Source organism: Macaca thibetana, chromosome 6 (genome assembly GCF_024542745.1).
Source record: "Macaca thibetana thibetana isolate TM-01 chromosome 6, ASM2454274v1, whole genome shotgun sequence".
In the NCBI taxonomy this organism is placed as follows: domain Eukaryota; kingdom Metazoa; phylum Chordata; class Mammalia; order Primates; family Cercopithecidae; genus Macaca; species Macaca thibetana.
In genome coordinates, this window is record NC_065583.1 from 120,957,862 (window position 1) to 120,976,752 (window position 18,891).

The following is an 18,891-nucleotide window of genomic DNA, read 5'->3' on the forward strand; positions in this document are numbered from 1 at the left end:
CTTTGTTTTAGAGATTTACTTGAATTCTAAAAAAAATAGAAAACTTATTTCAGTATTGGTTGTCCAAGTAGTGGTGATTCCTTACCTCCCTTTAAATCTGTGGATGATTCAGATTTTTAAAATGTTTTTTAAGTATATAGCCTTCCATTATTTGAATTTTGTTAGCCATTTCTTGGCTAAAAATCTTCAGAAATACAGAAAAGTATAGAGAGTAATATAAGAAGCCCTCATTATCCCCCAGAATTTAGCTGCTAGCTTTTAGCCAGCTCACAATTGATGTATTTTTGAAGGGCTTCACATTTGTTCTATGATTATGAACCATTTGTACTATGATTATGAACAATACTGCCAAGAATCTAAAGATAGAATTTTAGTACTATTCTTTTTGAGGAAAATTTTTCCTGGACAGCTTTATGTTTAATACTGTACCTTTAAAAACATGTAAAAATGGCAAATATAGATATATTTGGTCTTAGGCATTTTGAAGGATTTATTTTTATGCAGTCAGTGGAGTATTTGTTTAAATAACTTTGAATACTGATATCTGCCAAACTTATAATGCATCACAGTGCAGCATATTCAAATGATTTTTAGCAGAACATTGTCAGGAAAAAATAAGCAAATTTTCTTACTATTGGACCCATACCACCTCCTTAAATATATATTGGGAGGATATATAACATACCCAGTAGCACATTGGCGTGATGTAGAAGTATAGGAGATTACATTTAAGAACATTTTTATTTTGTTTTATTATTTTAGTTTGCTTCCTGAACAATCTTAAATGCAGAATGTAAATTGAAGAATTGCATTTCTGAAAAGCAAAATACGTTATTCAGATTCAACTGCATTTTTACTTTCCTTTATGCCTTGACTGCTGTACACATTCTGATGTATAATGAGAACAAAGGATTCGAAAGCATTCACTTAGAAATCCTCCCCTGTTTTCTCAGTTGCAACCCTAAATCTGTGTATTGTTTTCAGACTACTTAGTCCAAAAACATTTAGAAATTCATCAGTGGAAAATATTTAGAGGTCACTTACAAAAATAAACTAAATGCTTAATTAAATGGTTCTGCATTTTGCAATCAGTTCTTTTCAAACAGCAGTTTAATGTTTTGTCCCTTCTAAGTTTATTAATTGAGAAATATGATGGGATTCCCAGAAGACTACATTGTATTAGCTTTAAATCAGTCCTTCCCCCTTTGGTAATTTTATGTAGTTATCTTAGTAAATATTATATAATTATTTTTAGATGAGAGATTTGTCACATTTTTAAATGTTTGTTGAATGATCTAGTGCCTTTTTTAAGTACATCTAGCTATGCACTCCAAAACCAATTTGTGAGATCAACTACCAGTTGAGAAAGCACTTACGGTAATTTTTGTGGTTATTAATTTAGCTTCGCTGGACTGAAAGTTTTGTATGGATAGCAAAAAAGGAAAACAATGTTAATTCCTTTTAGAAGATACTCTTGTGTTATAACTTCATGTACTCTTGAAAATTATCTTTAGGAAATTCCTTATACTGTCTCCCTAGGGAAGAGAGGTGATTCTTTCAAATATTGTCTTTTATAATTATGTTAAAATGAAATGTTGACTTCCTTGGAGTCCCTTATAAGCCTTGGTAGGGAGGTGGGCGTGTGATGGAGGATTTCTCCAATCCATGTTTTTGTGTTTTAAACAAAGGCTGGAAAGTAATCTGGGAATAATGTATATGATGCAGAAAGAAGATAAAAATGGAACATGCAGTATGTCACTTATCTAGTCTGTACAATATTTAGATTCCTTTCACTGGCTTTTTTCTTCAGTTGTCTGTACTAACTAACTGGCTATTTTGGTGAATTGTTTGAGCAAACTGCCAGGAGAATTACACTTTATTCTTTATATTCTTTTAGAAAAATCCAATAATATATGTAGCATATCTGCAGGTAGCATCCACATTTTCTACTTAGGCGTATGGCAACATAATCCATATACTAGGTTGTGTGCAAGTTAGAAGATGAACCTGTGATAACTGGGTCTTTATCTGTCTTTATCAATCACCCCCAGAAGGCTTCCCTTGTTTCACTTTATTGAGAGAAGTACAAGGGAGGGCAGCAGTTCCTGTATAGACTGCTGAGATTCTAGCAATGGTGAAAGCCTTGCCTCTTCCTCCATCTTTTATTAAAAAAGGACTTTGTCATGACCAGGTAGTTCTTAATAGCAACTTTTAGCTCATAACATGAACAATTTTAGGTCAAAGAGATATTTCATTGAATATGTGTTTAAAATGTTTAGCAGACTCTTTTCTTTGGAATATGCTTTGCCTAATGAGTATATTTTTCCAAGTGAATTTATCTGTAAAGCAAAGATTTTTTATTACTATTATACTTTAAGTTCTGGTATACACGTGCAGAACGTGCAGGTTTGTTACATAGGTATACACATGCCATGGTCGTTTGCTGCACCCATCAACCCGTCATCTACATTAAGTATTTCTCCTAATGCTATCCCTCCCCTAACCCCCTACCTACTGACAGGCCCTGGTGTGTGACGTTCCCCTCCCTGTGTCCATGTGTTCTCATTGTTCAACTCCCACTTATGAGTGAGAACATGTGGTGTTTGGTTTTCTGTTGCTGTGTTAGTTTGCTGAGAATGATGGTTTCCAGCTTCATCCATGTCCCTGCAAAGGACATGAACTCATCCCTTTTTAAGGCTGCATAGTATTCTACGGTGTATATGTGCCATATTTTCTTAATCCATTCTGTCACTGATGGACATCTGGGTTGGTTTCAAGTCTTAAGCAACGAGTTTTTTTAAACCTGTGTATGCATGACATTTTAGTTGTGCTTTTGAGACATAGCTATGGTTTCCCATATTAATGCTATTCCAAATTCTTTATGGGATTTGAGAAAGAGGAGCTAGCAATTTAAGTAAGTATTTTTATGGTCGTAACTATTAAGTAAGTATTTTTATGGTCGTAACTATAGTCAAATCCTTCATCTGTCTGACCTGCAATGATAAAAATCAGCTATTACTATAAAAGGCACAAAAGTTAGGGAATGAGTGCCAGAAAGTGAGCTGGGAGAAGGAATTCAAATAATATTGAGCATCTACTATGTGCCAGGCTAAATAGAAGACACTTTCTATATTAGCTCATTAAATTATTTGATAGCCCATAATTTACTTAAGAAACTATAACTTTGTAAAGAGGGACAGAAAAATGTTTGAACACTATTATAAATGTCTACCAATATTCTTAGAAGCCCAAAGTTTATTTTTTTTCACAGGTTATAAGATATAATGCCGAGTGAACACAAGCAGTAACCCACGTTCTGTATACCACCTGATGCCAGTTTTAAAAATATGTATTCACATACAAGGGTAGAAAAAAGGCATAGAAGGAAATTTGACAAATTATCTGTGGTTATCTTCCAGCGGTGGAGATTTACATTATTTTCTTTTTTTCGATATAGCTTTCTAAATTTTCTATAGCACATGTACATTTTATAATTAGAAAGGAGTTATAAAAACATGTGAACAAAGAAGTGAACTTAGTGTTCCTAAGTTTGAGACTAAGCTCTCTAGACCAGTAATTTAACAACCAGAATTTGTACTGGTCATGCCAGTTCTTTGTTTTTGACTACGCTGGAATGCGAATACACATCTCTCTCATCCAACAGTACATTGAAATGGTTGAGGGTTTTTTGTTTGTTTTGATAACAGTTAAATGCTGAGTTAAAACCTAATCTAGATGGTCTGTAAGATTGACTTTGGAAGTTATTTAGCAAACGGTATAGAGTCAGGCCATCTTGGTATGAATTATGCAGAGAAGCAAAATAGTTCTAAATAAATACTGAGTAAGAATTATATTTCAAACATTACTAAAATATAAACTCAACACTTACCTTCATACTTAAATGAGAATTTATGGTGAAATTCCAAATTTTAAAGGCTAATCTAATGATTAGAGCAAATGCATCTGACATATTTTTCTCATCAAGTATCTAACAGCAGTTACTCTATGTATAGAAAAAATATATTGTTTCTGTATATTAAGGCAAATATTGAAGGCTTATTAAAAGGCCTTGTCGGGCTGTTTTCAGAGTTAAAGGACTCTGAAATGCCTAATGCTTAAGAAACAGCTGATGGGGGTTAGGGAAGTGTAAAATCTTGGGGAGTTTTGGATACTGGTAATGCCATGTGGTGCTGGTAGGTTAATTCCAGTGTTTCTTTCAATGAAATAGGCACTGTGGCATCAGCTTATTGAAAATTGACCTGTTTCCTAATTAGTGACTTGGGAAAACGGTAAATTTGGTGGATGTTGAGAACCAATAAATGTTATACTCTTACTTGAAAAACAACTTTTAAAAAGAAACATTATACAGTATTTATTTAGATATTTTACTTCTCCATAGTTCTAGAAGAGTACTCAAGTCTATTAAGTTTTGCTTTGGAGTAAAAGACTAAATTTTAAGACCTTGATCAGTATATATATATTCATTTCTGCTCATAAATTGATGAAAGCATTCCATGTTTTATTGTATGGCAACACTTTTATGTGCTATAAATTAGTTTCTTCTCTAAATAACTAATAATAAATCTTAATTTTTAATTTGTTTTTCTTTGCTTATTTCTCCTGATTTTCCCTTCAGTCCTTGAGAGTCTAAATTTGTGCTGGTCAAACTGGTGGTCATGAGCCACATGTGATTATTTAAATTAAAAGTAGTTAAAATTAACTAAAATTCAAATTTTGGCTTCTCATTTACCACTAGCCACATTTCAAATGCTTAGTAACCACCTGTGGCTAATGACTGCTCTCATTGGAGGCACAGATGATGGTGTTTTCCCGCATTGAAGAAAGTTCTGCTGGAAGGCACTATTCTAAATTGTCAGGACAAGTTAAAAATTCTTCGGGCATATCTTCCCGTATCTCAGAGTATGCATTTGTATTTCACTTCAACTTTCCTCTTCTATTATTTCATTTTACTTTTCTGTTTTTCAGTTTAAAAGGATGCTTAATCGGGAGCTCACCCATCTCTCTGAAATGAGTCGGTCTGGAAATCAAGTGTCAGAGTTTATATCAAACACATTCTTAGGTGAGAATAACAACATGCAATTAAAAATGTTTTCTTCAGTTGTTTGCTTGTTTTTATAGGAGGATTGGGGTGCCAACTCATTTTGGAAACCTAACATTTTGGAACTTCTAACAAGTGTTAGAAGTTCTATTTGTTTTCATTTGTCATATTAATAATTTGACACTATATGCCTCTGAATTTTAGAGTTGCAGGTGAAAAACTACATGTTCTTAGTTTTATTTAGGACTTTGGGAATTCTCAAATTAAGGTTATATATTGCCATTTTTTCATAGTACCAAACTGTAAAATATATTTTATAGAGAGATCTATTCATGTATTCAACCAATTCTTATTAAATGCCAGCCATTGTTGGGCAATAGGTGTTGAATGATGAAATAGAAATGATTCCTACCCTCGATGAATTGACAGTCTCGTGGACATCAAGCCTAGTAAACTGGTGGTGGATAAAATACAAATGCTAAATAAAAGTTTGCTAATAATGGCTGAGTTTGGTGTCCTGGGACAACTCTTGTACCTCATCCACAGAAAGAAAATGCAGTAAATAAAGGGCAGTAATTTGAACGTAGCCTGGACTTACTTTCAAAACAAAATTGCTGTTATATATAGTTAACATATTAAACACTTATAGAACGTGTTCTATGTACAAGGATGAGTTAGAGTTGTTTATCACTGCCTTGAAATCGTGGATGAAAGTATGAAGACATGTTAGGTCTTTTACTATAGAACACAATTAGCTTATGTGGGTATTCAGTTATCAGGTAATATTTACGATTCTCTATACTCCCATAAAACCTGGGGACTTAACCCTTATCTCACTATCATACAGAAATAAAAAGTAGCAGAATTAATCTAAGTCATCCAAAACCTACTGTTTCAACTCCCACAGTGTTACCCATTTCAGTTAGCTGTTAGTTTTATATACTGCTGTTTTCATGACATTTGTATATAAAGTTTCTACCATTTCAAAGTACGTATTGAAACTGGAGTCCTTAGTTGGCAAGAACAATTTTCAGTTCATTAAGTCAATTTCAGATAGGAATGGAATTGATGAACAGTGGAAATAACCACCTGTTGTGTATTCTCTGAGTCGGCTGTCATGCTAAGTCTTGCAACATTTTTTATTAGGACATTGTATCAAAGAGGTAACCATGGAATGCATTTGATATTATTATTTTGTAGTGGAACTTATTTGCTTAATTTTGTGTTTGAAGATATCAAATTAAGTCCAATTCAAATGTAAATACTGAACTCTCTAAAAGGAAAATTTTTAGTTGGGAACATTTCCTGGAATATATAATGATCAATTATAATCCTTCCAGTTATGCATATGATGATATAAAAACAGATAGAATTAATAATAAATATAGAACATTTTCTGAATTTCTCAAGATAAGCAACATGAAGTGGAAATTCCTTCTCCAACTCAGAAGGAAAAGGAGAAAAAGAAAAGACCAATGTCTCAGATCAGTGGAGTCAAGAAATTGATGCACAGCTCTAGTCTGACTAATTCAAGTATTCCAAGGTTTGGAGTTAAAACTGAACAAGAAGATGTCCTTGCCAAGGTATGATGATTTCAAAGATCAGGATCATAAATATTAAATGATGCCCTTTTATGAATTTTCACTTCTAGTCTTTTGAATAGATAGAAAAGTTTATTAATTGGAGGTTTTATTTTTTGTTTTTTGTTTTTTTTTTTTGAAGGGCAGGCATTTTATAAAGCTCTTGTAAAGTGCCTTAGACAGGTGGTTTGGTATGTATGTTTTAGGGGCTTGGGAGGTGATTATTTGCATCTTCATTTCATTGTTTGGCCTTAAAGAGTTAGAAATCTGTCATGTCTTCTGGGTTTTAGGAAAACAGTTAAGGTTTTGTGAATAGATTTTATCCATTAAATGCTTTGTGATTGATACTTAAAGTACATAAATATGTTGTAATGTCAAAGTCCTAAGGTTAAGCCATACTATTCAGTTTTCAGTACATTTAAGTAAATGTGCCTAAAGTTTGCCTATGCTTACATGGTGTGTCTGTTAACATTTAAAATGGATCATTGTTTAAAAAATCTAACAATCTTTACACTGAAGTCTGTTTTTTGGGGTTTTTTTGTTTTTGTTTTTGTTTGTTTGTTGGTTGGTTGGTTGGTTTTGAGACGTAGTCTCACCCTGTCGCCCAGGTTGGAGTGCAGAATGCATTGGCGCGATCTTGGCTCACTACAACCTCTGCCTCCCGAGTTCAAACAGTTCTCCTGCCTCAGCTTCCCAAGCAGCTGGGATTACAGGCACACACCACCACACCTGACTAATTTTTTTATTTTTAGTAGAGACGGGGTTTCACCACGTTGGGCAGGCTGGTTTCAAACTCCTGACTTCAAGTAATCCGCCTGCCTCAGCCTTCCAAAGTTCTGGGATTACAGGCTTAAGCCTCCATGCCCGGCCACCTAAAGTCTGTAATTTTTCAATGATTGAGTTCATTGAGTCATATTTTACTCTACTTTCTAATTTTTTGGTATCTTTTTTTTTTTTTTTTTTTTTTTTACTCCAGGAACTAGAAGATGTGAACAAATGGGGTCTTCATGTTTTCAGAATAGCAGAGTTGTCTGGTAACCGGCCCTTGACTGTTATCATGCACACCATTTTTCAGGTAATGTGGTTGAGTTCTATTACATTTCTTTTATTTAGGAACTTAATGTCCAGTCTGTAGCTTGTGCATACATTTTGTCTTTTTTAATATTTGCCATCTTTTGCTTATTTTTATACTTTTATCCTTATTTGCTCCTTTGCCAAGGGACAAGTAAAGATACAGAAAGGTGGAGTGTGTATAAACCACAAATACATCAATTTTGTTATTTTTTTGCATTTAAGGTAAAGATGTAATATAGCCAAGTTGAAGCAATTTATTAAAATAATAATTTAGACATTATCTTAGTCATCTGAACCTGACTGGCATAGAAAATGGAGTACTAACTTTAAAAAAAATGAATAAAGCCCCTGCTGGCTAACCTGAGAATATAGTTTTTTCAGTCACTTTTTTGTGTCCTGCTTCTTTCTCCGTATCTATTTCGTGCTCTTATTGACGCTTTGCTCCAGCTCAGGGTGGGATTTAAATGAGAAGTTGAGGCTGTTGTAGATACCTTGGGACTGGAATGGGAAACTCCAGCCCTAGAGAGGATGTTGATTTTCAGTTGGTGTGATGCAGGGGTTGAATTAATAGTGCTTGACTGGAGCTGCCTCCATGATAATGGGGCACAGAAACTTTTAGAGTTGGCACCTCATTCCTGACACCATACAGCTAGGACGTAGTATTCTTGGGTTCCAGCAGGACAACCCAACTTTGGTTTTGTCCCAAAGTCCCTGGATCTTCTCAAAGGTTCCCATTTTCCTCACTAGACATGTGAGAGTGCAGTTGCCATTTCCAGGTTATCCATTGGCAATACTGGTGTGTGTGTTTTTTTTTTTCTTAAACATACTCTATGGAGAAATTGTTTACATAAAGACAAAAATGTTAAAATGATTTTTTTTTCCCTACAGGAACGGGATTTATTAAAAACATTTAAAATTCCAGTAGATACTTTAATTACATATCTTATGACTCTCGAAGACCATTACCATGCTGATGTGGCCTATCACAACAATATCCATGCTGCAGATGTTGTCCAGTCTACTCATGTGCTATTGTCTACACCTGCTTTGGAGGTAAATCTGTTTTCTGAAATTTCAAGAACACTAACTTGCCACTCATAAAGGTCTATTAAACTTTTATCTGAAGGGTTTTCAATGGAGAAAATAATTGGATTCATTGGAAGTATAATTTATTGACTTATGGGGGAAAATGCTGTGGTGAATAGACAGTCAAGTCTTTGATGGATTTTGCTTGTGACAGTTGGTCACAGATTTAATGATTGATCTGTTTATGATGTTGCTTCTTTGAAATGATCCACTGGACATTTCATAAAGCACATCTGGCTTATTCACTTTTTGTTAATTTGTTTTCTTGAAATGTAGTCTGACGGCTTTTATTTATAGGCCAAAGAACGTTTTATAAAACATGAGCAATATATTGATATTTTTCATAGAATTATATTAGAAGGAAATACTTTAATTTTTCTAAATCCTAAGAAGTTATTTCGTTAGTTGTTTACTAAAGCAATTTGATTTTCTTAAAATATATTTTTATTTATGTCTGGAGGCATTTTTGGTTGTTTACAACTATCACATTTTTAGTTGTACATGATACTGGCATCTTGTCGGTAGAGGCCAGGAATTCTGCTAAAAATCCTACAATGCACAGGACAGCCTCCCACGCAGTTATCGGACCCAACATGTCAATAGTGCTAAAGGTGAGAAACCCTGGTTTTGATGAAAGAAAAGAAAAAAATTGCTCATGTCTTACTAATTTTATGTACATTTTCAAAATATTCTTAGACATCTTAAATACTTAGAAAATAAACTATTATTTTATTTTAAAAGAATTTCAGAGAGTTTTAAAATAATATTTTAAAAAATAGTGAATAGAAAACATTTGATCATGAGATGTAATAAAATTAGATAAAATGTTTTCTAAGATTATACTTCAAAAGTTCATAAGTATCTAAGACTCTCCCTTGACACATTATAACACATTTTGAAGCTCCATTTTGTTTTCCATTTAAATTCTAGAGATTTCTCATTTGTTTATACTTTTAATTCATATCATTGTAGAATAGTAATATTATCTATATTGTCTGATTTTCCAGGCCGTGTTTACAGATTTGGAGATTCTTGCAGCAATTTTTGCCAGTGCAATACATGATGTAGATCATCCTGGTGTGTCCAATCAATTTCTGATCAATACAAGTAAGTAAACTTTATTTTTGCAGAACACATTTTTCCTTTGTACATTTTAGAATGACTAAGGGTCTCTATAAACTCAGGGTGCTTCCAGAGCCATAATGTTCTTTTGATATGTGTATATATGTGTTTTAGTGATAGTGCATGTTAATGTAATTTAACTGAAAATTATTACTATATCCCTTGAGGCATATGATATTTAAAAATTGTGTTCCAGTTCTCTTTAAAAGTAATATATTGCTGTGTTAAAGGGTAATTAAAAATGAAAGTGTGCAGAAAGATTTAGAAAGTTATATTGGCCTTAAAGTTTTAAATTAAAAAAAGTTATGAGAATTAATGCTAAGTGTTCCTCACTTTATGTAGGTCATCATTTAATCCTCTACAGAGGCCATAACTTCCCTTCTTTCTCCATGCCCAGCCCCTGTTCTTTCCTTTTTAAAATATTCTAATAAGGGTAACAGGAACTTCTCTCTTAATATTTTTTCAACTATTTAGTTTTTTCTCACTGTTCACATCTCATCTTATAAGAAGTCATCACTGAATTTGGAAATATAAGGAATGGTAGAGACTGTTTAATATGGAGCATCCCTGACATTGCTGCACAGAAAGCCTCTGTAGGGAATGTTTAGGTAATGCTTGAGCTATCCCTTAGTAAAGAGATTTAGGTTTATAGAAATTCTGTTTGGTACTTGAAGTTAATTGGTAAATGATTTAAGTGAACTATGACTTAATGCCCTCCCATAGGTAGATTAACATCATAAATTCACTTTTATATATAAAAACTATGCAAAGTTGTTGAAACTGTTGTATGTTTAAGAGTCCACCTTTTATGTTTGCTTGAGTCTGTGGATGATAGTCTTCTCATGCCTATAACAATCTAGCTATAGAATTATTTATATATTCACCATTCATTTCCTGTCTTTGCTGTATCTAGATTTAAAGAAGGAATGTAAAGGTAACCTTGCTTTGAGAGATTTAATTCAGAGTTTTAGGATTATTCACCTATTTTTATATCTTGTAATGGCCTCTGGACTATCCTATAGCAAAATATACTCTAGTGACTCATCCATGTAGAGGATTGGAAAAGTCAGGAATTTCCTGATGTGTGGTTAGTCAAGTATTTTTTTTAGAAGTTTAGTTTAGGGACTTATTTATCCAGATTAGACAGGATAACATTTCATGTTCTACCTACCTATGAGTACCTATAATGGGGTACTTTTAGAACTCATCAAAGCATACATATAAATATTAATACATATTGGATGCAGCTCCCTGCATTTACATTGTATCAGTGGGGAGGGTTCATGATGTCCTTTCTGAGAAGAGCAGGGAGGTCATGCAATACAGTGCATGCTGCATGCTGGCACTTTACATGAGCCTGGCCTGATTTGTTATTTTGATGCTTATTCATGTCTTGGGATATTCTGAATTTTATTAATTTTTAGTAAATATATAAAATGTTTAATTTTTGTGTTTAAGATATATATATATGGATATGTATGTGTGTGTGTGTGTGTATGTGTGTGTATGTAATCACCAAACATTCAGACTGGTATGTTTTCTTTGCATTCTATTACATACCATGTTATATGTTCCCTTAGAATTAAGAGTAGATTTAGAGAACAAATTAAAACAACTGATAGAAAAGTCACTGTCTTCCAAGTACTCTGATGTATTTTTTAAGAATAATGAGGACCTGCTCTATTCTTCATTCTTTTGAGCCCTTAAAGCAGCAATCCCCAGTGTTTTTGGCACCAGGGACTCGGTTTTGTGGAAGACAATTTTTCCATAAACTGGGAGAGTAGGGAGAGAATGGTTTTGGGATGAAATTGTTCCACCTGAGATCATCAGGCATTAGTTAGATTCTCATAAGGAATGCACAACTTAGATCCCTTGCATGAGCAGTTCACAGTAGAGTTCATGCTCCTAGGAGAATCTAACGTCCCTGCTGATCTGACAGGAGGCGGAGCTCAGGCAGTACTGATGCGGGCTTGCCTGCTGCTCACCTCCTGCTATGCAGCCCAGTTCCTGACAGGCCACAGACTGATATTGGTCCATGGCCTGTGGGTGGATTGGGGACCCCTGCCTTAAAGGGCACTTGGGCTTTGGCTGGCACCTGGAGGACCCTGGTGGGCATCAGGGTCCCTGTGCAGTCTGCCATTTAAGCTAACAAGGCCTCAATCTACAGATGAATCTGATACTCTAAAGTTTGAGAACCAGTGAAATAGTGGAGGAAATTGAAGAAGATAATTGTATCTCCTTAGGATGTCTGTTTAAAGTCATTTTGCTGGTGACCTGCCTGGGATGGAAGGATAACGAATCCTGCTTCTGCAAATTCTTTGTTATTTAGTAATATTGTGATGATCTCCTTTCTGTGTGACCAAAGCAACATAGGGAAGTTCACAGTTGCCAGAGTAGCTTTGGATTGCTAAGGGTTTTTTTGAGGGTGAGGTATGATGAGGCTGTGTTATTCCTGAGGGAATGAATCAGCATTGTCACTTTGTACAGGAAAGTATCCTAGGGTTGCTCAGAGCCCCGGGGCATTATCAAAATTACTGCCTTAGTTAGCTTAGTTTGGCTAGGGATCATATAAGACAGAATTATCTTCCCAGCATGCAGTAAAGGAGTCCTTCCAATAACTTGTAAACTTGTAATATGTAGCCTCATGAAATATTTTATCAAAATTTGTGCTTATTTTTAGTTTGCAGTAAACCTTTTTTAAATTTTGACTTTTTAGATTTTATCTTTTATGGATGGCTTGAGCATCCGTTTGTCAAGCCAGCACATTCTCAGCTCTTGGCTCTGAGCTGGAGCTGCCATCCTGTCCAAAGCCTGCAGCTGAATCCATATTTCTCTTGATAAAGAATTCTAAAGACCTCTGATTATCGAATTTATAAACCCATAGTTGGTTACTTGTCTTACTTTAAGGAAGCTACGGAAGCACTGAGAGCTTAAGGCACGTGAGGGGCGCTGGGAATTCCCTTGGCTGGTTCCCAGTGCAGTTAAGCCTCCTGCTTCTTACATGTGCTCTTCGTTTTTCTTAGTTATTTCAGTTGTTTTAGCTTTAGGTGCCACATGATTTTATGCTGATTGTATTTACACTCACTGAAAGCATGCTGGAGGTACTGCAAGCAGAGAGAGCCTTTCTACCTGGTAGAGTTGGTTAAGCTATACTAAATGATTTGAGTGTGGGGACTGTGAATAGAATTTAGAGAAATGGAAATTTCAGGTAGGAAGCTGCATAAATTTTTTTTAAGGACAATGCATATAAATAAATCCATAGACCAGGTGCAGTGGCTCACTCCTATAACCCCAGCACTTTGGGAGGCCAAGACAGGTGAATCACCTGATGTCAGGAGTTCGAGACCAGCCTGGCCAACAAGGTAAAACCCTGTCTTTACTTAAAAAAAACAAAAACAAAAACATTAGCGAGGCATCGTGGTGCATGCCTGTAATCCCAGCTACTCAGGAGGCTGAGGCAGGAGAATCGCTTGAACCCGGGAGGTGGAAGTTGCAGTGAGCCGAGATCATACCATCGCACTCCAGCCTGGGCAACAAGAGTGAAACTCCATCTCAAAAAAATACATAAATAAATAAACAAATCCATAAAATGTGAATAGCATCATGAAATTTTGAATGTAAAATGCTGGAGGATATATTTAACTTAGCTTTATTTTCTGAAAAAAATAGTATCAAAAGTACAGAATATAGCATTAAATTTTACTTGGAAAATGAATTATTTTTGTTAATAGCAAAGATGCCTAAGTTTGGGGCAGAAAGATTTATTCACATTAGTGATACATTCAAAGCATGTGGTTTTTGGTTTCCAAGAGCAGAGGCATTTCATTATATTAAGGTTAAGATGATCTAGCTGTCAGTATACACTTTTTTATTTCTCTACTCTTATTTTGAAATTAAAATTTTCATAGCTACACTAGTAGATTATATGTAGAATTTTATTTTTCTGCATAAACCCACACCTTCAAAATAAGGATAAACTCATTTTTATCAAATGTGATTATATAGATATAGCTACAGAGATTATTTTATTGAATAAAAATGTACTGCAAGCCTACTAAATATTATAATAAATATTGTTCCGGGCACTTGGAACACATGGGTGGACAAGACAAATCCCTGGCTCTTAAGAGCTGGCATTCTGCTAGAAAAGGCAGAGCATGATAAGTGAATTTGTGGCATGTGATAGTACTAAGTGCTATGGAGGAACATAATGCAGGGTGAGGGCAGAGAGAGTGGATGAGTGGAGTGATGAATGAGGCGGTTTCCTTGGCAACTAAATATTAAGTTAAAACCACCACTTACCTCTGTCATTTCATGGAGAAATGTTTGTTTCTGAAGTCCTTTTGAAGACTTATGTTTATTTCACTTGTAACTTAGAGACATAGTGTAGCATGCTGTCATTTTCTAACTCAAGGCTAAGCCTAGCTAAGCTGTAAGAACAGTGAGTATAAGTCTTACTTACAGGATACATATCTATAGTGTCTGGCCCAGTCTTAACTGTTTCAGCTCCAGGTCTTAATGTTGGCTGTCATCTGCCATATGGACTCCATCATAAGACACAAAAAGGCACAAAACCTAGTGGGCTTAGTTGGATTTTGGAGGCAATGTATTCCTTTGTGTGTGTTATTCTGGCTCATGTACTAAGTGAGCTGAAAAGCTGCTAGTTTAAATGGGGCACGGAACAAGAGAGTGTCAGAAAAACTCCTAGTTTTGAGTGGGGCTCTGCAACAGGTCCAGCCTGCTGTGCAAGCTGGTTTGCACATGGGCCACATGATCCAGCAGATTTAATGGTGCTTGGAATGTCAGTGGCAGATAGGAATGTTGTTTGGAGCCTTTGATAGAGCCCTCTGTGTGAATCACAGCACAGACTCTGGAGCAAGACCCATCCAAAGAAAGATAACTACTCTCCTTTTGAGACACAGATATAGGCCTGCTGCTGGGCCTTAGGAGATACTGATTGACCATGGGCCACCAAGTTTCCATGTGGTTTGAGCTGTCTGCCCATCATAATAGGGAGTTATCTAACGTGCCAGGCCATACGTTGGGCATGTACGACATTTCATCATCAAATAAAAGTGGTGTAATACACGATCTATCAGGTCCGAGCAGACACTGAAGGCACAAGTTACATAAAGAAGTGGCCCTAATACCACTCCTATTAATTACACTGCTGTCTTTCTTCCAGCCTACACATGTGGTCACATGGAAAGTTCCCTGCAAGTAGTTGACAGAGGGCCTCGTTTACAGATGGTTGTGTGTGATATGCAGGTACCACTGGAAGTATACAGCTACAGCAGCACTACTGCCCCTCTCTGGGACATCCCTGAAGGACAGTGGTGAAGGGGAGTCTTTCCAGTGGGAAGAACTTTAGGCAGGGTGATTGGTTGTTCACTTTGCTTGGAAGAAGGAATGGCCATATGTGCAATTATATACCAGTTCATGGGCAATAGCCAATGATTTGTCTGGATAGTCAGGGACTTAGAAGGAACATGATTGGAAAACTGGTGAAAAAGAAATTTGGGGAAGAGATACGTGAATGATCTCTCTGAATGGACCAAAAAGTAAAGCTATTTTTGTCTCATGTGAATGCTCACCAAAGTGTGGCCTTGGCAGAGGAGGATTTTAATAACCAAGTGAATAGGATGACCCATTCTGTAGATACTAGTCAGCTTCTTTCCCTAACCACCCCTGTCATCACTCAATGTGCTAAGAACAAAGTGGCCATGGTGGCAGGCATGGAGGTTATATATGGGCTTAGAAGCATGGACTTCCACTCACCAAGGCTGACCTGGCTATGACTATTGCTAAGTGCCCAATCCACCAGCAGCATAAACCAACACTAAACCCCCATATAACAGCATTTTGGGGGGATCAGCCAGCTACCTGATGGCAAGTTGATTACATTGGACCACTTCCATGGTGGAAGGGGTAGCATTTTGTCCTTAGTGGAAAAGGCACTTTCTCTGGAAACAGATGTGCCTTCCCTGCACAGTTTTTCTGCCAAAACTATGGTATTGCATACAGCATTGTCTCTAACCAGGAACTCACCTTACTGGCAAAGAAGAGCTGCATTGGGCTCATGCCCATGGAAATCCCTAGTCTTACCCTATTCCCTAACATCCTCAATCAGCTGGTTTAATAAATTGGTAGAGTGGCCTTTTGAAGACTCAGTTACTCAGCTAGGAGGCAATACCTTGCAGGGTTGGGGCAAGGTTCTCCAGAAGGCCAGAAAGGCCATATATGCTCTGAATCAGCATCCAATATGTGGTGCTATTTCTCCCATAACCAGAATTCATGGGTCCAGGAATCAGTGGCTGGAAATCAGAGTGTTACCACTCATAATTACCCCCAGTGACCCACTAGCAAAGTTTGCTTCCTGTTCCTGCCAATTTATGTGCTGCTAGCCTAGAGGTCTTAGTTTCAGAAGGAGGAATGCTTCTACCAGCACACACAACAGTGATTCCATTGAATTGGAAGTTAAGACCTGGCCACTTTGAGCTCCTTATACATCTGATTCAATCATCCAATAAGGGAGTTAGTTATGGTGTTGACTGGGGTGACTGATCCTAACTACCAAGGGGTGTTTGGATTACTACTCCACAACGAAGGTAAGGAAGAGTATGTGTGGAATAAGGAGATCCCTGAGGGCATCCCTTAATATTACCATGCCCTGTAATTAAGGTCAGCACAAAATAACCCAATCCAGACAGGACTACTAATAGCCCAGACCCTTCAGGAATGAAGGTTTGGGTCACCCCACCAGGTAAAGAATCATGACCAGCTGAGGTGCTGGCTGAAGGCAAAGGGAATACAGAATGAGTAGTAAAAGAAGGTAATTATAAATACCAGCTATGACCATGTGACCAGTTATAGCAATAAGGACTATAATTGCCATGAGTATTTTCTTATGAATGCATTTATATGTATATATACATATATTAAGCATATATCTTCATTTATATAACATAAGAGGTATTAACTTTATATTAGTATTTAAGTATTTATTTTATATCATAGTATTTAAGTTATAGGATGTCAGGATAAGAGTAAACATTATTCAAACTTTACTTTCACTTCTGGGGAATGTGTTAGTGTGTTTTTGGTTGTATGAAGGATAGTTATAGCATTTTGGTAGAATTATGACCTTATGGAGATTAAATATGGTTAAAGGAGATGCTTATGGGTACCAGGGTGACAAGGGGCGGAATTTGTAATGGTTAATTTTCTGCGTCAGCTTGACTGGGCTAAGGGATGCCCAGATATCTGGTAAAACACTATTTTGGGGTATGTCTGTGAGAGTGTTCCTGGAAGAGATTAGCATTTCAATTGGTAGACTGATTAAAGAAGATTGTCCTTACCATTGTTGGCAGGGATCAGTCAATCCATTGAGGACCTCAAAGAGAAGAACAAAACAAAACTTGAGGGGAAGGGCAATTTGCTTTCTCTGACCTGGGACATACATATTCTCCTGCTTCTAACATCAGGGTTCCTGGTTGATTCTCTGGCCTTTGGACTTGCTTTCCTGGTTCTCCTGGTTCACCTTTGCAGATGTGGGACTTCTTGGACTCCATAATTGCCTGAGCCAATTCCTATAGTAAATAAACATGTCTCTCACACACACACACTCATACATATGTCTATTAGTTCTGTTTCTCTGGAGAACCATGATTAACACGGAAGGAGAAAAGACTAGGACAGATGAAGTACATGTTTTCAGTTATGTGGTAGTACCTGCCCACCCTTCCCCCCATTTCATTAGAACTCAGAAGAGAGGGACACAAAATAAAAGTGGTCTTCCTGCCTTCAGTAGTAGCATACATTGAGCATAATTTAATTTATTCTTGATGATCCAGGGTAGTTGTAACAAATGAACACAATTGCTCTATATATAATAAAATGATGACTGAGTTTGTAAAGGTATGCGTGGCCTCTCAATAAAAAATAACAAATGCTTATAAAGTTGTCTTTATAAGTGTGTGCCAGGCACTGAGTGGATTGTATTGATTTCCTAGTTCATGTTTAGTGTTCACTGCTCAAGTTTTCACCTCTATTTATAAGGTACTACTTGTAATCATAGTCAGTATAAGGTAGTGCTGGCCCCAGCACTTACTGGCTAGGTGATGTTGGCAAAGTTACTTACCTTTTCTGAGGTTCATTTTCTTCATTTGTACAGGATTATATGAGTATGTCTATGTAAATATTTATGTATATAAAAGATGTCCCCAAGGGACATTTTCTATCCCCCAGCCTATCCCAAGGACACAAAGACTTGATTCCCACCTATATGGCTCCATGCGATCCATGAATGGAACATAGCCATAAAATGTCACAAAAGTAGTATCTTCCTAAAAGAGTTATGAGGATTAAATGAGAGAATTCAGATAAACCATTTAACACAATGACACCTAAATCCTCTAAATGTTGTGCCTTACTGTATTCCTGTTTGTACTTTGTAAGTTTGAAATAATTGAAGTGCCTAGGGGAAGCCAGATAACCAAACATATTAAATTAATAACCTTTAATATTTTGTAGGGGCTTAAGTCTCTAAGTAGGCTGGGAGGGTTTGGGGAGGAAACAATTAAAAGATTTGTAGAGATAAAGACAAAAAAGGTAGAATGTGATACATGCTAAATGGGTGGTACAAAGTAGTATAGGAGTTTACAGGAGAAAGTGGGCAGTTTTGTCTGGTAATTAAAAAAGACTTGATGGAAGAGGTGACTTATATTGGGCTTGAAGATGAAAGGGTTTCAACAAAAATGTTATATAAGCTAACCTCTTTGCCCCTCTGTGCTGTGTGCATTGTACCAAAAGATGACAGCAACTTTTTGATCATTCCTGAATCTTCAAGGACTCCACTTACAAGTAATAGATTAGTGTCTTTGGTGAAAATCTGCTGAGGAGCTGCAGAATCCTACCTCCCAATTTAAATGTGACCATATGCCTTCAGTCCTAAAGAAGAGTAGAAAGTTA

The 18,891-nt window shown here is 36.2% G+C and overlaps 1 protein-coding gene across 14 annotated transcripts in view; it reads left to right on the forward strand.

Annotated features, from left to right (window-relative positions):
* Window positions 1-18,891, forward strand: part of PDE4D (phosphodiesterase 4D) — a 1,590,976-nt gene that overhangs the window by 1,561,625 nt on the left and 10,460 nt on the right. For all 14 annotated transcript variants that reach the window (XM_050794364.1, XM_050794365.1, XM_050794362.1 and 11 more), the window contains 5 exons: window positions 4,987-5,080; window positions 6,470-6,642; window positions 7,616-7,714; window positions 8,602-8,766; window positions 9,807-9,906. In XM_050794364.1, the coding sequence (XP_050650321.1) occupies window positions 4,987-5,080; window positions 6,470-6,642; window positions 7,616-7,714; window positions 8,602-8,766; window positions 9,807-9,906 (631 nt within the window). The remainder of the gene's footprint in view (window positions 1-4,986; window positions 5,081-6,469; window positions 6,643-7,615; window positions 7,715-8,601; window positions 8,767-9,806; window positions 9,907-18,891) is intronic.